Here is a 20,649-nt window from a genome sequence, read left to right as displayed (position 1 = left end):
TACATTAACCAGCTGTGATATTGACAGGCATTAAGAGTGAAACATGCAACAAACCATTTTGTATGTTTGTATTAATATTTTATCTTCTGCTGTGCAATCATCAGTATGTTCCTCTGCACCTGTACCCTTGGTATGTAGAGTCCCCCAGGGCTCCATCTTATCTCCCATGTTATTTGCAGTGTATATGATGCCATTGGGCGATATCATAAGACGACATGGCCTAAGCTATCGTATGCAGACGGCACACAAATATACATCTCAAATGTTCCAATAGAAACAGTCAACACATATCTTTCTGATCTCCTGGGATGGATGAATGCCAGTTGGTTGAAACTAAATCCTGACAAAACAGAAGTACTTGTGATAGGCTGAGGGCGCATGATAAAAACTAAGCTGCAACAAGATCAACTACTTGGTCTAATCTACAGATGTCAGAACTAGTAATACATTTTGGTGTTATGCTTGACAGTAACATCATATATCAGCTATAGACAGTGGCCTCTATTTACCAAAGTCTGGCGGACCTGATCCGACAGTGCGAATCAGGTCCGCCAGAACTCGCTGAATACGGAGAGCAATACGCTCTCCATATTCAGCATTGCACCAGCAGCTCACAAGAGCTGCTGGTGCAACGCCGCCCCCTGCAGACTCGCGGCCAATCAGCCGCCATCAGGGGGGTGTCAATCAACCCGATCGTACTCGATCGGGTTGAATTCCGGCGATGTCTATCCGCCTGCTCAGAGCAGGTGGACAGGTTATGGAGCAGCAGTCTTTTTGACCGCTGCTTCATAACTGCTGTTTCTGGCGAGCCTGCAGGTTCGCCAGAAATACGGAGCATCAAGCTCCGTTCGGAGCTTGATAGATAGGCCCCCATGCCTCATTCTATCATTTAAAGAATATGGCCAGGATCACCTAATTATTGCAGATGAGCTTCACACAATAATCAATGCTTTGCTGAAATTGCATTTGGACTATATTATGGTCTCTCAGACAAATGACTCCATCGTCTTCAGTTAGAACAAAACTTTGTATCAAGGCTGCTAACTGGACCGTCAAAAATTCCATGTCATGTGACACCCATCCTCCACTCCCTGCTCTGGTTGCCAATAAAATGCTGTATACAATTCATGATAGGCCTGCTATCTTACAAAGCTTCGCCCAATCAGGGACTAAGCTATCTAATTACTGGTGCAATTACAATTACAATTAGCACTTATTCTAAAGCTAAATATGCCAAGAATTAACCAAAAATGTGGTGTTCAAGCTTTTAGCCATGCCGACCTACTTGTTCACACAAGCCTTTTAAGAATTTTAAGACTAAAATATAGAAATTCAATACCTCTTATGTAAATGTACCATGTGTAAATGTATTGCAAGACTGTAGTTTAATGTAAATGTGTTTACTGTCCCTTCTAGTACTAAATGAAGCATGGCAAATCAGTGACAATAGAACCTGCCCCTCCCCCCCAAAAAATAGCCTGAGTTTTTTGTGTGCCAGATTTGCTGGACATGACATAAGCTATGTATTGGATCCTCCTTATTTAAAAACAGTGCACTTCTTGTTGGTGTCAATTTTAACATAATTTTTATGTTAATCATATCAGAAATGACTTCCTTGGTACTTGGCTAAGATTTCTATACCACTGCAACTAGTCACTGAAAGAAAAGGAGAATTTAAAGGGATATGAAAGAAAAAAAATGATTTCATGATTCAGACAGAGTGTGCAATTTTAAACAACTTTCTAATTTACTTCTATTATCAATTTTTTCTGTCTCTTGGTATCTTTTGTTGAAAAGCAGCTCAGGAAACCGTCCATGTCTGGAACACTATATGGCAGCAGTTTTGCAAGAATGTTATCAATTTGCCAGAGCACTAGATGGCAGCACTATTTCCTGTCATGTATTGCTCAAGATACATACCTAGGTATTATTATTATTATTCTTTATTTATAAACCGCCAACAGATTCCGCAGCGCTGTCTATGGGTAACAAAGGTAAAAGGACAGTACAATATGAGACACCAGACAAAATTTAACAAACAAATACAGGGGGAATTTGGACCCCTGTTCCCGTGGGAACTTGCAGTCTAAATGGGTAGGATGAGGGCAACTATTAGGCAAGTGGAATTCATTAGTTGCTGATTTGGTGATAGGCTTCCCTGAACAAGAAGGTCTTTAGGGAGCGTTTAAAGGAGGAGAGGTTGGGGGAAAGTCTGGCAGCACCAGGAAGTGCGTTCCAGAGGGTTGGTGCCGCACGACAGAAGTCCTGTAGTCTAGCATGAGAGGAGGTGATGGTAGAAGAGGCAAGGAGTAGATCGTTGTTGGATCTTAGGGGACGGGCTGGAGTATATTTGTTGATGAGTGAGGACAGGTATGGGGGGGGGGCTGCATTGGTAAGGGCTTTGTAGGTCAGAGTGAGAATTTTTAATTTAATTCTGCTGTGAATGGGGAGCCAGTGAAGGGACTCACAGAGGGGTGCAGCAGATACAGAGCGTTGGGAGAGGTGGATTAGCCTAGAAGAGGCATTTAGGATGGATTGAAGGGGGGAGAGGCGGGAGAGAGGAAGGCCAGTTAGTAGGTTGTTACAGTAGTCAAGACGGGTAATTACTAGGGAATGGATTAGCTGTTTAGTAGTTTCAGCACTAGGTATTGCGTAGGTGGTTGCAGCAGGATGAAGAGAGCGATTGAATGTGGGGTATGAAGGACAGATTGGAGTCAAGTGTAACTCCTAGGCAGCGGACTTGGGGTGATGGGGAGATAGTGGTGTCACCAACAGTGATAGTAAAGTTTGAAACTGGAGTAGAATTAGATGGGGGGATTAGAAGAAGCTCAGTCTTGGACATGTTGATTTTTAGGTGGTGAGAGGCCATCCAGGAAGAAATGCCAGATAAGCAGTCGCTGATGTGGGAAAGGACAGAAGGAGAGAGTGCAGGGGTGGATAGGTAGATCTGAGTATCATCAGCATAGAGGTGATAGTTGAAGCCATAGCTACTGATAAGTTTACCCAGTGAGGAAGTATAAATAGAGAAGAGTAGAGGGCCTAGAACAGAGCCTTGAGGTACTCCAACAGACAGAGGCAATGGAGAGGAGGAGTCACCAGCAAATGAGACAGAAAAGGACCTATTAGAGAGATAAGAGTGGATCCAGGAGAGGGCAATGCCACAGAGCCCAAGGGAGCTGAGAGTCCGTAGGAGGAGGGGATGGTCAACAGTGTCAAAGGCAGCAGACAGGTCAAGTAAGATAAGTATAGAATAGTGGCCATTGTTTTTAGCAGAAAGGAGATTGTTAGTAACCTTGGTGAGGGCAGTCTCAACAAAGAATACCATGGGAACAAAACAAATTTTATAATAGAAGTAAATTGGAAACTTTTTTAAAATGGTATGTTCTGTCTGAATTACAAAAGAAAATGTTTGAGTTTCATATCCCTTTAATACACAATGCTTGTTTTAAAGGGACAGTAATGGCCTTGCATTACAATACATTTACAGTATATTATGTTGCTATAGAATAACATATCAGACATTTTTAAAACAAATTCTATTTGCTGAAAAAAAATTCAATAACCAAAACTCCACCCCCCATGTGCTTTATTTGGAGGAACCAATCTGGGCTTTTGTCCACAGACAACAAGGCTAGCCAAGGTCATAAAGTTAGTATAAAATGCATTGTTTTGCAGTTGTTATCTGATAAAGCCAGTTAGGGACAGATATGAAGAGTTAGTCTTGAGAAGACAGCAGGTGCATTTCAAGTTCTGAGAACTGGAAATTACTAAATTTTCAGAGATGTTATATGAAAAGGCAGGCAAAACAATGCAACTTTAGGATAAAAAACTGACTATAATCAATAAACATTTTATAAATACCCATTAAAGCCAAATTATTTATCAATGTGTCTGCAAAAAGCACAGATCTATTTGACTTAGATTTGATATACACATTTGCTGTTCGCTGTGCATGCGTATTTGCTGTACAATGTGTTTTTCATTATATTAAGGCTATATTTCTTCTCTAGATTTTTCAGGGAAGTCAAGATACTGATACGCCATTCTGGGTCACCCTGGGGTCCCCTTTCATAAAGCGTTATCTGAGAGTACATCCAGAAAGCTGGAAGGGAGGTATTGCCTTGAGGATGGAAGTCCTGGGATGTGAAAGTTCTTGAAGATGAAAACTACAACAAAGACCCCTTGTACTTATATCTCCTGAACTGCACTTTTCTTTATTTCAGCCACTCTTTTGTCTCTTGAAACATTCCTCTTCATATAATACTCAATCCAACCCACATATTCCATATGTTGCTTTCTATAGCATGGTTTCCTTGTCTGTTTATTCAGCATTGTTCTTCACCTGGCTAACCATTCATCATTTCCCATTTTCTTCAATATTTGTTTTTTTCGCTCTTATATGATCATTACTATAGTTTTCTTCTTATAACCAGTTCAGATGTTAATACATTTCATCAGCTAAGATCCACAGTCTGAAGAATGTGCATCATGTTATGTATGTGCCTCTGTATGTTCAGGAAATGTTTGTAGACTATTTAAATATCCAATATTAGCCTCACTAAACTCAGTCACTTGTCCGTGCCTTATATCAGAGATTGTCTACATCATCGTGTTGTTTACTGTAAACTTAAGGAAATAATAATAATTGTATTAATTTTATTAATTATTTTATTAAAAAGTGACAATGATAGCACACCCTGCGCATTACTATCAATAATGCTCTATTTATAATATTTGCCATAATTTAAACTACCTGACTGGTAAAGTAATTAACCAAACGGGGTTAAAAGCAGCAGAATTGAGCCCTGATTAGCAAAGGGACGGTTAATAAAGATTTCAGGTCAATTAGCTTATGCTTAGTTATTCAGCCTCATACCACATTCTACGGATCAGATTTGAAAACTGTATTAAACTGGTAAAGCCTAGGGGGTTGGGGAGCATCTAAAGATCCATAATGCGGTTGGAGTATTTTATGTGTAACATTCTTTCATACAAGGTGTGGTGCAGCTTGCAGTGATTTCTACAGGCTGTCATTTAAATATATGTTATTAGGCCTAGTTGGGAAGGGGTCCATATGACCACTGGGTTATCATCCACTGGGAATGTGGCCTTCTTGTGCCATAAAACAACATAATATGTCATGAAAACAGTTTATGTCTTTATCTTGGAACTTTAACTTAACGCAATTTTAGGATAAAAAAAACTATAATCAATAAACCTTTTAGTAAGACCCATTAAAGCCAAACTATATAAGAATATGTCTGCAAAAAGCACATATCTATTTTATTTAGATTTGATCACCATGCATGTGTATTTTAAACCCAATATTTCAAAAAGTCCATTCTGTCCTTAAAATTGTTATTGTTTAAAAAGATAGACAACACCTTTACTACCCATTCCCCAGCTTGGCACAACCAACATTGTTATATTAATATACTTTATAACATTTAAACCTCTAAATTTCTGCTGGTCTCTAGGCCACTACAGACAGCCTCTTATCACTTGCTTTTTAATTTGCTTTTGACAACAGGAGACTGAAAGCACTAATTGGCTAAAATGCAAGTTAATAGATAATAAATAAAAATAGATAATAAATAAAAAGTCATGTGATCAGGGTGCTGTCAGAAGATGCTTAGATACAAGGTAATCACAGAGATAAAAAGTATATTAATATAACTGTGTTGGTTATGCAAAACTGGGGAATGGGTAATAAAGGGATTATCTATCTTTTAAACAATAAACATTCTGGTGAAGACTGTCTCTTTAAAGCTAGATTTGTTTGGGATTTTTTGCTTTGTAATTTATTTATTTTTTAGATCCTATGCTATTTTAGTAGTCATTTTGATTGTTAGTTATGTTCATCTGCAGATTGATTTATAGTTTAGGTGAGGCAAACCTATATTTCTGATGCTAACAGTTCCTTAAATGCGCTTTTATGGCAGAACAGATATTTTTTATTTATTTTTCTCAATTTGTGGCCCCCTATTCCAGTCCATTAGCATTTACAATGTGACAACTTTGAACATTTGAATTAGACTACCCAAAATTTAGAATACAATATAGCATGAAAATAAGTTTGTCTTACTATTGAGGGCCAGATTAAAAGGGGAGCAATATATATATATATAATTTTTTTATTTATTTTTTATTTTTATTTTTCTCAGCCTCCTACCCTTCTAGATTGTAAGTTCCCACGGGAATAGGGTCCCTCAATTCCTCCTGTACGTGTTTGTAAATTTTGTCCTGTCTCTTAAAAGTTTTATATCATTGTTTTATTTAAATGAATTGTATCCACCATGGACAGCGCTGCGGAATATGTTGGCGCTTCATAAATAAAGTATAATAATAAAAAGTTATATATATATATATATATATATATATTACTGTATCTATAATAATTAGAGCGAGATAGAGAGAGAGAGATAAATATGTATTTAAAAAAAAAAAATCCTGTGTGAAGAACATTAGAATATGAAATATTAATAACGTGCAATGTGTTATTTTGGGGCAAATACATTAGCGTGATTGAAATATCTGAAACCCTTAGCTTAGCACACATCAGGTTTTTCTTGAGCACAACAGTTTTGATTTCAATTTGTAATACAAGTGCTAACTCACATGCACAAAAGGATTACTTCTGGCGGTGAGAGCGTTAAATAGCGATCCACTTGTAATCTAGCCCAATATAAATAATAATGTGTGCAATTAACAATGTAGTATTATATATTATTTTATATAAGGTTTAACATTTTTGTAAACACCCAAACAAAGTTGCTATGCTAATATTTGAGTTGTTTTATAGTTTAAAAAAATGTTACTTAAAGGGACAGTCAACACTAGAATTTTTGTTGTTTAAAAAGAAAGATAATCCCTTTATTACCCATTCCCCTGTTTTGCATAACCAACTCAGTTATAATAATACACTTTTTACCTCTGTGATTACCTTGTATCAAAGCCTCTGCAAACTTCCCCTTTATTTCAGTGCTTTTGACAGACTTGCTTTTTAGCCAATCAGTGTTGACTCCAGGGTAACTTCATGTGCATGAGCTCAATGTTATCTATATGAAACACATGAACTAATGCCCTCTAGTGTTCAAAATGCATTCAGATTAGAGGTAGCCTTCAAGGTCTAAGAAATTAGCATATGAATCTCCTAGAATTAGCTTTCAACTAAGAATACCAAGAGAACAAAGCAAAATTGGTGATAAAAGTAAATTGGAAAGTTGTTTAAAATTACATTCCCTATTTAAATCATGAAAGGTTTTTTGGACTTGACTGTCCCTTTAAGCTAATGTTCTAATAATCTATGAAACAATCATGCTTATTAATATGTAAATAATTGCAGGAGTTTCCATGCTGAAAGCCATTTGAAATGGACCAGAATGGCCTTAAAGGGACATTAAACCCGATTTTTTTCTTTCATGAACGACATTCCAATTTACTTCTATTACCTAAATTGCTTAATTCTTTAGAAATCCTTTGTTGAAGAAATAGCAAGGCACATGGGTGAGCCAATCAAGCAAGGAATCTATGTGCAGCCACCAATTAGCAGCTACTGAGCCTATCTAAATATTCTTTTCAGCAAAGAATATTAAAAGTATGAAGCAAATTCTATTTAAATTAGAAATGTGTTTAAAATTACATGCTCTGTCTAAATCATGAAAGCAAAAATGTGGGTTTAATGTCCCTTTAAATATGAAAATGCACAAAAATATATCCAAAACACTTCAAACAGCTCTTCTAATGGACTGTAATTATTATTATTATTGGTTATTTGTAGAGCGCCAACAGATTCCGCAGCGCTATATATACTTCCCCTTTTATCTAAATATAATTGCATCTTACTTTTCTTCTAAAATAAAGGAGATGACTTTATGAAGCTAATCACAGCCTTTGTAACCATATATCATTTACTTTCTTAAGACAATCTTAGCTTTTTAAATATTTCTAGAAATTGCCATCCGTCCCAACCTCTTTTGAACTTTCCAATGATTCTTTGGGGCCTATCTATCAAGCTCCGAAAGGAGCTTGATGCCCCGTGTTTCTGGCGAGTCTTCAGACTCGCCAGAAACAGCAATTATGAAGCAGCGGTCACAAAGACCGCTGCTCCATAACCCTGTCCGCCAGCTCTAAGCAGGCGGACAGGAATCACCACAATTCAACTCGATCGAGTACGATCGGGTTGATTGACACCTCCCTGCTGGCGGCTGATTGGCCGCGAGTCTGCAGGGGGTGGCGTTGCACCAGCAGCTCTTGTGAGCTGCTGGTGCAATGCTGAATACAGAGAGCGTATTTGTTAAATAGGGGCCTTTGCCTCTCTAGTATCTCTTGTTGGACATGCCATATTAAAACATGTCATCTTCATTTCCCCTCTCAACCTAAACCCAATCCAGACCTCGTCATATTATTCAGCATAGTGGATCCAGTTTCTTCCATTCCAAACTTGTATATTAGTTAATCCTCATTCTTAGCTATGTCTATCCGCCTCACCATACCAACCTAGTCACAAGTCTCCTCTTATCTGATCTTGTCTACTCTCTGCCAATCTGATCTCCAAATATTACTTTTCTTAAGACAACAATTGTCCTAGTAAAGTCTACCTAATTCTGATCTTGATGGTCAGACAATCCTCTGGGCTGTATAACCTCAATAAGCTTCCTGATTTCCAGATCAGACTTTTTCCAAGAATGGGCATTATTTGTTTTGTATTTTATGAAAGACGCTCTTTGTATGCTTCTATGTTTTTGCTCCTTAAAACATTTTGTAGTGATTTGTGACTATTTGGTATGTTGTGCTGTTAATGCACTGTAATAAAATCTGAAATAGATTGACATTTTTTTAAATTAAAGTTGTTATTATAATACATCGATTCTCAGTGTCTTTTATTTAACCAATACTCATTTTAGCTTTGTATATTTGCTCATTGTCTGTGATTTGCCCCTTCACCTCTCAGACACAACTCTTCCTCAGTGTTTTCTGTGATGAGAGCAGGAAGTGATGTCACTAGTTTGGGGGCGGGGCTTAGGTCCAGTAGTCTGTGTGGGAGTTAGTTAGTGAAATCAACCTGACTAGATGTATGTTTCTATGCTCTGTAATAGAGTTGTACCATCATTGCTGTGTCCTGCATATGTCCTGCATCTCATGACATGGTGTCAGAAGTTCTGGTCTGCGCTTCTGTTCCTGATCGATGACGATGTCAAAGTTTACCCCACCTGAGCCTTTTGACTTCTCTCAGCCTGCAGCTTGGCCCACATGGCATCAGCGGTTTCAGCGCTTCAGGATTGCTTCCAAACTGAACAAGGAGAGTGGTGAAGTACAAGTTAATTCTCTGTTATACTCTATGGGGAAGGATGTGGAGCCAGTGTTCAATGCTTTTATTTTCCAAGAAGGGGAAGAATTTAACTTTGATATAGTTATGGAAAACCTCAGTGCCACTTTGTGCCCAAAAGAAATGTGATTCATGAGAGAGCTTGTTTTCACAAACGTGCTCAGCGTGTGGAAGAATCTGTGGAGTCATTTGTGTGCAGCCTGTATGAATTAGCTGAATTCTGTGAGTTTGGTGTTGCTAAAGAAGAGCAAATCAGAGACAGAATAGTTATTGGAATTGCAGATGCTGAAGTCTCACTGAAGCTGCAGTTAGAGCCTGATTTAACATTAGATGGGGCTATTAGGATGGCCCGCCAGAGTGAACTGGTGAAAAAGCAAAGTGCTGATCTGAGGTCTGAGAGTATTGTGGATGAAGTGCAACAGTTCAGGAAAACTGCTAGTGAAAGGCACAGTGTGAGCGGTAGATCTACAGTAACGGATAGACCTAGAAGTGGTTGGTGCTACCGTGCCCATGATCAAAGTGTTATAAGCCCGGCCAGAGATAAAAGATGCAGAAAATGTAATAGAATGGGCCATTTTGAAGTGGTGTGTAAAACTGAATACATTAAGGAGATGCAGGTGGACAGTGACCAGGAGGGTCAGGAAGTGTCTTTTGTGGGGTCTGTTGTGGAACGGCCAAGCTCAGAGGAAGATTGGAAGGTTACTTTTACTGTAATGGGAGCTAAAGTTGATTTTAAGATTGACACAGGAGCAGATATCACTGTAATGTCTTTTACTGCATTTACGAAACTGCCTCGACAGCCCCAGCTGGTGAAGGTTACTGCAAACGTCCATAGTCCTGGTGGCCGCATCGATTGTGTGGGGAAATTTCTTGCCAGCTGTGAGTACAAGCAAAGAAAGTTCACTATGTGGGTGCATGTGATTCAAGGTCAGTGTGTTAGCAATTTATTAAGCAGAAAAGCAGCCTGTGACTTGGGCCTCATGGCCAGAGTGAATGAGATCTCTGAAGATATGTTTGGCGAATTGGGCCTACTGAATTGCAAACCAGTCCGTATAGCACTTAAAAGGGATGCAGTCCCATACAGTATTTCTACTCCCCGTAGAATTTCGTTCCTGCTCATGCCTCAAGTGGAGAAGGAGCTTATGCGCATGAAGTCTATGGGGGTTATTGAAGAGGTTGTTGAAGCAACTGATTGGTGTGCCCCCATTGTTCCTGTTGCAAAGAAAAACGGAAAGGTGCGCATCTGTGTGGACCTGAAAAGGTTGAATGAGGCAGTGAAGAGAGAGAGATTTGTGCTGCCGCCATTAGAAGATATAGCTCCAAAGTTGGCTGTGGCGAAGTTCTTTTCTACATTGGACGCTTCTAGCGGCTTTTGGCAGATCACCCTGGATCCAAAGTGCCACAAACTGACTACCTTTATCACACCGATAGGTCGGTTTTGCTTCTGCAGACTCCCCTTTGGGATATCCTCTGCTCCTGAAATCTTTCAAAGCGAAATGAGTTCTCTCCTGAGTGACCACGTGGGCATGGCAGTCGTCATGGACGACATTCTAGTGTATGGGTCTACAGTGGAGGAGCATGATCAGTGTTTAAGTTGTGTGCTGCAGGCTATCAAAGAGTCTGGGCTGAAGTTAAATAAAAAAAAATGCCATTTTAGGAAAACTGAATTATGTTACTTTGGGCATATCATCAATGGGGATGGCATCAAGCCAGACCCCGAGAAAATTCGTGCTATTGAACAGATGGAAAGTCCTTCTGATGTACATGAGCTGAGACAGATATTGGGCCTTGTAAATTATGTGGGCAAGTTTCTTCTAGATTTATCAACAGTTCTACACCCTATCACAGAGTTGCTAAAGAAAGACATTGCCTGGGTCTGGGGACCTTCACAAGAAAAAGCTTTTATGCAGGTCAAGTCCCTGCTGGGGTCTACAACCCATCCAAAAAGACTGTGGGTAGTGCTGATGCAAGCAGTTATGGGTTGGAGGCTGCTCTCCTGCAGTTAAATGAAAATAAACTACAGCCCATTGCCTACTGTTCCCGCACACTGACGGCTGCTGAGTCAAAATACGCTCAAATTGAGAAAGAGTGCCTGGCTACAGTTTGGGCCTGTGAGCGCTTTCAGCGTTATCTAGTGGGTTTGGAGAAATTTAGTCTGGAGACTGACCATAAACCGCTAGTCCCTCTAATCAACTCTTATGACATCGACAAAACACCCTTAAGATGCCAGAGACTTTTAATGAGACTACTCAGGTTCAATGTTCAGGCAGTGCATGTGCCGGGGAAACAACTGGTTGTAGCAGATATGCTATCCAGGCTCCCGCTGGCTGCTGCTGAAGAATCCTCCACCGAATCTGATGTGAAAGTGTATGTTGATTCAGTTCTGGCCTCTAAGTCCATTTCTTCAAGGAAACTGGAAGAAATAAAGAAAGAGACATATTTGGACACAGATCTGCAAGAGGTTATAAAGTACATAAAAGAAGGCTGGCCCGAGAGCCGGGCAGCCTGGATGTCTTTAAGTTCTTACCAGCCAGAGAGGTCGCAGCTCACAGAGCTGGAGGGGTTGGTGCTGTTCCAAGACTGCATCATAATTCCTGTCAGCATGAGGAAGAAGATGTTAAACAGGATTCACAATGGCCACTTAGGCATTACAAAGTGCAGAGAAAGGGCAGCTACAGCTGTGTGGTGGCCTTAGATCAGCTCCGACATTGCAAATCACGTGTCTAAATGTGCCTTTTGCCGGGAACGCCAGCCTACTCAGAGAAGGGAGCCCTTGATTTCTACTCCGCTGCCTGCGGGACGTGGCAGAAAATAGTTGCTGATTTGTGTGAACTGCACGGGAAAAAGTTCCTTTTTGTGATCGACTACTATTCCAGGTATTTGCAAATTGCACCTCTGAATGATATCACAAGTCAAGCCGTTATCATTCGCCTGAAGAGCTTGTTCATCCAGTGGGGCATTCCAATGGAGCTGGTGAGTGATAATGGTATGCAGTTCGCTTCTACAGAGTTCAGTGCTTTCAGCAGGGAATATGACTTTGTACATTCCACATCAAGTCCACATTACCCGCAGGCCAACGGAATGGCTGAAAGGGCAGTTCAAACAACAAAATTCATTCTAAAGCAATCTGAGCCGTACCTAGCCCTCTTACAGGGCGATGCCCATTCAAGCCACCGGGTTTAGCCCGGCACAGCTGATGCTAGGACGCCAGATTCGCACCACTTTACCCTCAGTGGGTGTCTTCAAGCCGCCTAGCCCTGTTCCTCGGGACGAAGTCCTTAGGAGGGATGAAGAGGCCAAAAAGGGTTATCGTTTCTTCTAAGACAGGAGGCATTCTGTCAGGCCCTTACAGGAACTGAATGCGGGGCAAACTGTCAGAATTAAAGTGGATGATGAGAAGAAATGGAAGACGCCTGCTATGGTAATTGGATGCTCTCCAGAACCAAGGTCTTATGTAGTCCTTACTGATGGAGGGACGGTTACACGCCGTAACCGAAGACATCTTCAGCCTGTACCTGAGAGTCTGGAACTGGATGCCTCAGTACCACCGTCGGTGGGATCCCCTGTTCTAAAAGAGGTGCCTTCCCCTCAGCAAGATCACAGCGGGGATATGTCTTTGCCTCCAGCGGACTCTTATTCACCATCTTCTGTATCAGAGGACAGTTCATGCAAAGTTACATCAAGCGGAAGAGTGGTGAAACTTCCGGCTCGATATAGGGACTGACTTTAGCTAGAGCAGTGACCGGAAGTATGGGCAGAATAATCCCATGGTCACTGTGGACTAGGGTAGTCTACCCCGATGTCCAAGTCAGGATGTAATTAATGTTGTTCATTTTTCTGTAACCAATTTACTGTACACTGTTCAAAAATGTTGTTGTATGCTCTTTGTATACTCTGTTATTTGTTATATTTAAATGTATACTTCGCCCTTTGAAAAGAAGGAAGATGTGATGAGAGCAGGAAGTGATGTCACTAGTTTGGGGGCGGGGCTTAGGTCCTGTAGTCTGTGTGGGAGTTAGTTAGTGAAATCAACCTGACTAGATGTATGTTTCTATGCTCTTTAATAAAATAGAGTTGTACCATCATTGCTGTGTCCTGCATATGTCCTGCATCTCATGACATTTTCTAACATTATTATTATTTTTAAGGAAGACAACAGGGCTCTGTCCTATTTTCCACCATGTTCCTTTTCTGTCTCTGTGGAGAAATAATTTGTACCATAACTTTATCTATCAGATTCCCATCCTCTGTCTCTAGAAGTCAATATATACTTTTCATTGGTATTCTTATTTATTAATTCTCCTGTTAACTACGGGCTAGATCCTATGCAAGTTGCTCTATTTAAAGGGACATTATACACTCATTTTTTCTTTGCATAAATGTTTTGTAGATGATCTATTTATATAGCCCATAAAGTTTTTTTTAAAAAAATGTATAATTTTGCTTATTTTTAAATAACATTGCTCTGATTTTCAGACTCCTAATCAAGCCCCAAAGTTTTATGAGAATTACCGTCAGCTACCTACTCCAGCTTGCTCCTGTTTGTGTAAAGGGTCTTTTCATATGCAAAAGAAGGGGGAGGGGGAGTGTCTTATTTCCCACTTGCAGTGGGCTTTCCAGCTGCCTTTTCAACAGAGCTAAACTTAGAACTTCTAAGTAGGTTTTTAAACAGTTTTATACTGGATTTTTATATCAGTATATGTGCATATTATTCTTTATAGTAATGTCTATTACATGCAGTTATATGAAAATTAGTGTATACTGTCCCTTTAAGACACAATGAAAAACATCTACTTACAGCAGATTATTATTTAGCGACAGCAAGCTAAACTATCCTGCAACTGGTCCCACATCTGTAAGCTTGTAAGAAGTACATGAAACATCTAAATATTCATCATCTCTTAGGAGCCGAAAATGGCCAACAAGCTCTGCCCACCTATTGCATGTATATTTTGGTATGTTAAGTTTCTCCAATGATAATAAACTCTTAAATAAGTTTTCCTACTTGCAGATGCTGATTTGTGCATGTGCAATTTGAAATAGCTAACTGAAAAATATTAAACATGCACTGCTAAACTTTCATACAAGAAAACAGATAACTGGACAATTAGAAAGCTGTCGGAGGAGCTTGGCGGCCATTTTCAGATGCTAACAAGCTTATAGATGTAAGATGCTTGTCTGGTTTGTAACAATAATAAGTATTGGGTCTAGACTGCCCCTTTAAGAAAATCCTTGCATCTGCAGGGAATTCCTTGTTCTCTGTAACATTATGATGCACTCACATGGCCGTGCAGATGTTTGTCATCCATTGGACCACAAAGTGTCATCTTTTGCACTCAAGGAGGGATTAAATAAAAATTATTTGTGTAACATATTTAAAGGGACAGTAAACCTAAAAAATAATGTTATATAATTCTGCACATAGTGCAGAATTATATAACATTATATTAGTGCTATCGTTATAAAACCTTAGATTTCCTTTGAATTTTTTTCAACTATGTCAGTTTTTCAGACCTGCTCTCTGTGCTCTTCTGAGCGGGTCTGTTTTTATTACACAGTGCATCGGGCCAGCTGTATAGTCACAGCCTGGCCCGACCGCGCCATAACACTAAGTGCAGCTTATATAATAGCACTAATATAATGTTATATAATTCTGTACGTACTAAATGCAGAATTATATAACCTTATATTTTAGGTTTATTGACACTTTAAAAAACATTTTCCAATATTAAAATCTTTATTAATTATGTTTAATAGTTTATAAACTTTATATTAATGAAACTAAGATGTGGTCTTGTTAAATACATTCAAATATCATGGGCCAGATTACAAGTGGAGCGCAAACAAGTGATAAGGGGTTTATACCGGGTGTTTGCACACATTGGGTTACAAGTTGAAAGTAAATGCAATTGCTTGAGCACAATTCAAGTTAAAGGGACATTAAACAGTATGAACTAACATAAGTTTCTAAATGTATAATGCAGCCAAAGCTTACCTGCAAAACAGTTTCTGTTTTAACACCCATAATTCAGGCATAGTTTTGTTTGCAGCAAGCTCCCCCCTGGACATTTCCATATATGAAAGGTGCTATCCAGGCAATAGCTTTAGCAGAATGCACTCATGCACGTGCATGGTAGGGGGCAGAGTCACATGACATCTGACTAATGCAGTGCACAGTATAATGCTGAAGCTTTCACAAAGCATGTGTCCCCATGGAAACGAACAAGCCTATTGGCAACAAACAAAAGCAGTATGTGCTGCCCCTTCTCAAACCCCCTTACTTGCATAAGTAATTATCCTCATGTGCACACTTTGTTACAAGGTACCACAAAGGTTTGGAGTAGGACACTGATAAGGGGGGTGGAGCAGGCTACACTTGGCAACACTAAACTGTAAGTCATTTTGCAGATTTTTGGAAATTTTATTTTTTTACACTTTTTCTTTACACACTGTTTTACCTCTGTTCACTCTTTTATAATATGCACATAGCACAAAATGTTTTATGGCACTTTAACGCTAGTCTGATTAGCGCATCCTCAGAGCTCTGGTTAACTGTTTCTCAAAATAAAAAAGTGTCACAAACCACATAAAAAATACATTACAAAGTACACTTAGGGGCCTATTTATTAATGTACGATGTAGTGTATCATGTCCGCTGCACATCGATAAATGCCGCTGCCCGGAATTTATCATTGCACCAGCAGTTCTTGTGAACTGCTGGTGCAATGCTGTCCCCTGCATATTTGCGGCCATTCAGCCGCTAGCAGGGGGTGTTAATCAACCCGATTGTATTCGATTGGGTTGATTTCTGTCCGTGACCTCAGAGCAGGCAGACAAGTTATGGAACAGCGGTCTTTAGACCGCTGCTTTATAACTTTTGTTTCCGACAAGTCTGAAGGCTCGCCGGAAACAAGGGGCATTAAGCTCCATTCGAAGCTTGATAATTTGTCCCGTACACTCATAATAACACCATCTAATAAAAATTATTTAAAAAAAATATTGCACACAAATGATATAAGGAGGCCTAGTTATCAACGCGTCTACTTACCTGCCTTCGCCGGCCCAATACGCCCGCCTAAGCTCGCCTACCATCGCTGCCGCGGACCTGAATACGCTTGCCAAAGTTATCAATAAAGCTGTCAAAAAGCCGCGCACCAAGTACGGGGCAATGAGCAGCGGACTGTGATAGTTATCACTCATCTGATCTCGCTGCTCTTCGGCTTTTTCCCAGCTTTATTGCTAGCCTGTCACTAAGCACCCACACTAAACTACACTGTTCTACCCCCTATACCGGTGCCCCCTGCAACTAAATAAAGTTATTAGCCCCTAAACTGCCACTCCTAGACCCCGCCGCAACTATAATAAATGTATTAACCCCTAAACCGCTGCTCCCGGAGCCCACCGCCACCTACATTATACTTAGTAACCCCTATCCTGCCCCCCCCTATACCGCCGCCACCTATAATAAATTTATTAACCCCTATCCTGCCGATCCCGGATCCCACCACAACTAAATAAATTGTTTAACCCCTAAACCGCCGCTCCCGGACCCCGCCGCCACCTATAGTAAACTTATTAACCCCTAATCTGCTCCCCTACACCGTCGCCACCTATTATACATTTCTTAACCCCTATCCTGCCCCCCCTACACCGCCGCCACTATAATAAAATTCTTAACCCCTAAACCTAAGTCTAACCCTAACCCTAACACCCACCTAACTTAAATATTAATTAAATACATCTAAATAAATATTATTTTTATTAACTAAATTAATCCTATTTAAAACTAAATACTTACCTTTAAAATAAACCCTAATATAGCTACAATATAAATAATAATTATATTGTAGCTATCTTAGGATTTATTTTTATTTTACAGGCAAATTTAAATTTATTTTAACTAGGTACAATAGCTATTAAATAGTTATTAACTATTCAATAGCTACCAAGTTAAAATAAACCTAAGTTACAATTACACCTAACACTACACTATCATTAACTAAATTATTCCTATTTAAAACTAAATACTTACCTGTAAAATAAACCCTAACGCCTAGATTTAGAGTTTGGTGTTAGCTGTCAAAACCAGCGTTAGGGGCTCCTAACGCTGGTTTTGGCCGCCCGCTGGTATTTAGAGTCAGTCATGAAAGGGTCTAACGCTCACTTTGTAGCCGCTACTTTTCCATACCGCAGATCCCCCTACGCCATTTGCGTATCCTATCTTTTCAATGGGATCTTCCTAACGCCGGTATTTAGAGTCTTGGCTGAAGTGAGCGTTAGAAATCTAACGACAAGACTCCAGCCGCAGCAAAAAGCAAGGAGTTAAGAGCTTTCTGGGCTAACGCCGGTTCATAAAGCTCTTAACTACTGTGCTCTAAAGTACCCATAAACTACCTATGTACCCCTAAACTGAGGCCCCCCCCCCATCGCCGCCACTCTAATAAAAAAATTTAACCCCTAATCTGCCGACCGCACACCGCCGCAACCTACGTTATCCCTATGTACCCCTAATCTGCTGCCCCTAACACCGCCGACCCCTGCATAATATTTATTACCCCCTAATCTACCCCCCCAACGTCGCCACTACCTACCTACAATTATTAACCCTAATCTGCCGACCAGACCTCACCGCTACTATAATAAAGTTATTGACCCCTAATCCGCCTCACTCCCGCCTCAATAACCCTATAATAAATAGTATTAACCCCTAATCTGCCCTCCCTAACATCGCCGACACCTAACTTCAAGTATTAACCCCTAATCTGCCGACCGGACCCCACCGCTACTCTAATAAATTTTTTAACCCCTAAAGCTAAGTCTAACCCTAACACTAACACGCCCCTAAGTTAAATATAATTTTTATCTAACAAAATAAATTAACTCTTATTAAATAAATTATTCATATTTAAAGCTAAATACTTACCTATAAAATAAACCCTAATATAGCTACAATATAAATTATAATTATATTGTAGCTATTTTAGGATTTTTATTTATTTTACAGGTAACTTTGTATTTATTTTAACCAGGTACAATAGCTATTAAATAGTTAATAACTATTTAATAGCTACCTAGTTAAAATAATTACAAAATTACCTGTAAAATAAATCCTAACCTAAGTTACAATTAAACCTAACACTACACTATCAATAAACTAATTAAATAAAATACCTACAATTATCTACAATTAAACCTAACACTACACTATCAATAAATTAATTACATAAAATACCTACAAATAAATACAATTAAATAAACTAACTAAAGTACAAAAAATAAAAAAGAACTAAGTTATAAAAAATAAAAAAATAATTTACAAACATTAGAAAAAGATTACAACAATTTTAAGCTAATTACACCTACTCTAAGCCCCCTAATAAAATAACAAAGCCCCCCAAAATAAAAAAATTCCCTACCCTATTCTAAAATAAAAATAGAAAAGCTCTTTTACCTTAACAGCCCTTAAAAGGGCCTTTTTGCGGGGCATGCCCCAAAGAATTCAGCTCTTTGCCTGTAAAAAAAAACATACAATACCCCCCCCAACATTACAACCCACCACCCACATACCCCTAATCTAACCCAAACCCCCCTCAAATAAACCTAACACTAAGCCCCTGAAGATCTCCCTACCTTATCTTCACCACGCCGGGTATCACCGATCGGTCCAGAAGAGGCTCCGAAGTCTTCATCCAAGCCCAAGCGGGGGCTGAAGAGATCCATCATCGGGCTGAAGAGGTCCATCATCGGGCTGAAGTCTTGATCCAAGCGGCGGCTGAAGAGGTCCATCATCGGGCAGAAGTCTTCATCCTATCCGGGCAGAAGAGGACATCCGGACCAATAGACATCTTCATCCAAGCGGCATCTTCTATCTTCATCCATCCGGAGCGGAGCGGGGACATCTTCTTCCAGCCGACGCGGATCCATCCTCTTCTACCGACGCCTACTCGCCGAATGATGGTTCCTTTAAATGATGTCATCCAAGATGGCGTCCCTCGAATTCCGATTGGCTGATAGGATTCTATCGGCGTCCCTCAAATTCCGATTGGCTGATAGGATTCTATCAGCCAATCGGAATTAAGGTAGGAAAATTCTGATTGGCTGATGGAATTAGCCAATCAGATTGAGCTCGCATTCTATTGGCTGATCGGAACAGCCAATAGAATGCGAGCTCAATCTGATTGGCTGATTCCATCAGCCAATCAGAATTTTCCTACCTTAATTCCGATTGGCTGATAGAATCCTATCAGCCAATCGGAATTTGAGGGACGCCATCTTGGATGACGTCATTTAAAGGAACCGTCATTCGGCGAGTTGGTTTTTTTTCAGCTCAAACGGCCCCATTGTTTCCTATGGGGGAATCGTGCACGAGCACGTTTTTGAAGCTGGCCGCGTCCGTAAGCACCGCTGGTATTGAGAGTTGCAGTGGTAGTAAATATGCTATACGCTCCCTTTTTGGAGCCTAACGCAGCCCTTCTGTGAAAGGTGCGGGGGGAAAAAAGCACGCATAGCTAATGCACCCCTTTGGCCGCAGAACTCTAAATCTAGCTGTAAGATAGCTACAATGTAATTAATAATTACCCTTGAGAAAGCCACGTTAGTGGCGAAACATGTTAGGGCTTTGAATAGTTTGTTAGGCTTTAAGCCAAACTTTTTTATCAGCTAATGTTGAAATAAGGACATAGAATTTAGCTACACCTCTGAAACCTTAGCGTTACAATTATCGTAAGGCGCACTGCCTAGTTATAAGTTAAAAGGTGTAAATTAGGTGTATTATGTTTTTGAGGAAATCAATACAGTTTAGCTCACTAGAAAACTAATATAGTGACTAGTCCACATTTAAGCACTATAGAACGGCTAGCAAGCCTAGTGTGTGAATGTAAGGTGGACCGCCACAAAAATAAAAATATTAAGCTAATTATAAATACTAAGCTAACGGAAGCATATCTTACGATTACAGCAAGTTATACAAATGGGATTTAACTAATAGTGGCTAACTTTGTGTAGCTCTTGGGCATTGGAGTACGAATGGTGAATGAAAGGATGCATTATTAAACTTAAAGACTAATCGTACTAAAGTTCTAACTAACAGCAGTACATTTGCTGATACCAGTATAAGATATCCATAGCATTGAAATACCTGATATTGTTGGCACCAAGCACCAGTGAATATGCGCTAAATACCCTCGGAGTAACATAACCCAATAATCGGAATAATTCTAATACAAACTGATATCGTGTTAAATCTGCACAACGTACAGTACACAATACTGGGAGGTAAACAACAAATACCCCCATATAAACATAGACCAATAATCTGGATA

At 39.8% G+C, this 20,649-nt stretch overlaps 1 protein-coding gene across 1 annotated transcript in view; it reads left to right on the top strand.

The window, feature by feature from the left end:
- Positions 1–8,863, top strand: part of F8 (coagulation factor VIII) — a 269,846-nt gene extending 260,983 nt beyond the window's left edge. The window contains exon 26 of the mRNA XM_053698910.1: positions 4,011–8,863. Within this exon, the coding sequence (XP_053554885.1) occupies positions 4,011–4,157 (147 nt within the window). The 3' untranslated portion in view covers positions 4,158–8,863. The remainder of the gene's footprint in view (positions 1–4,010) is intronic.
- The last annotated feature ends 11,786 nt before the right edge of the window (positions 8,864–20,649 follow it).

Source organism: Bombina bombina, chromosome 1, assembly GCF_027579735.1.
Source record: "Bombina bombina isolate aBomBom1 chromosome 1, aBomBom1.pri, whole genome shotgun sequence".
Lineage (NCBI taxonomy): Eukaryota > Metazoa > Chordata > Amphibia > Anura > Bombinatoridae > Bombina > Bombina bombina.
Note: the sequence above shows the minus strand (reverse complement) of the source record. Positions and strands in the feature narration are given on the sequence as shown.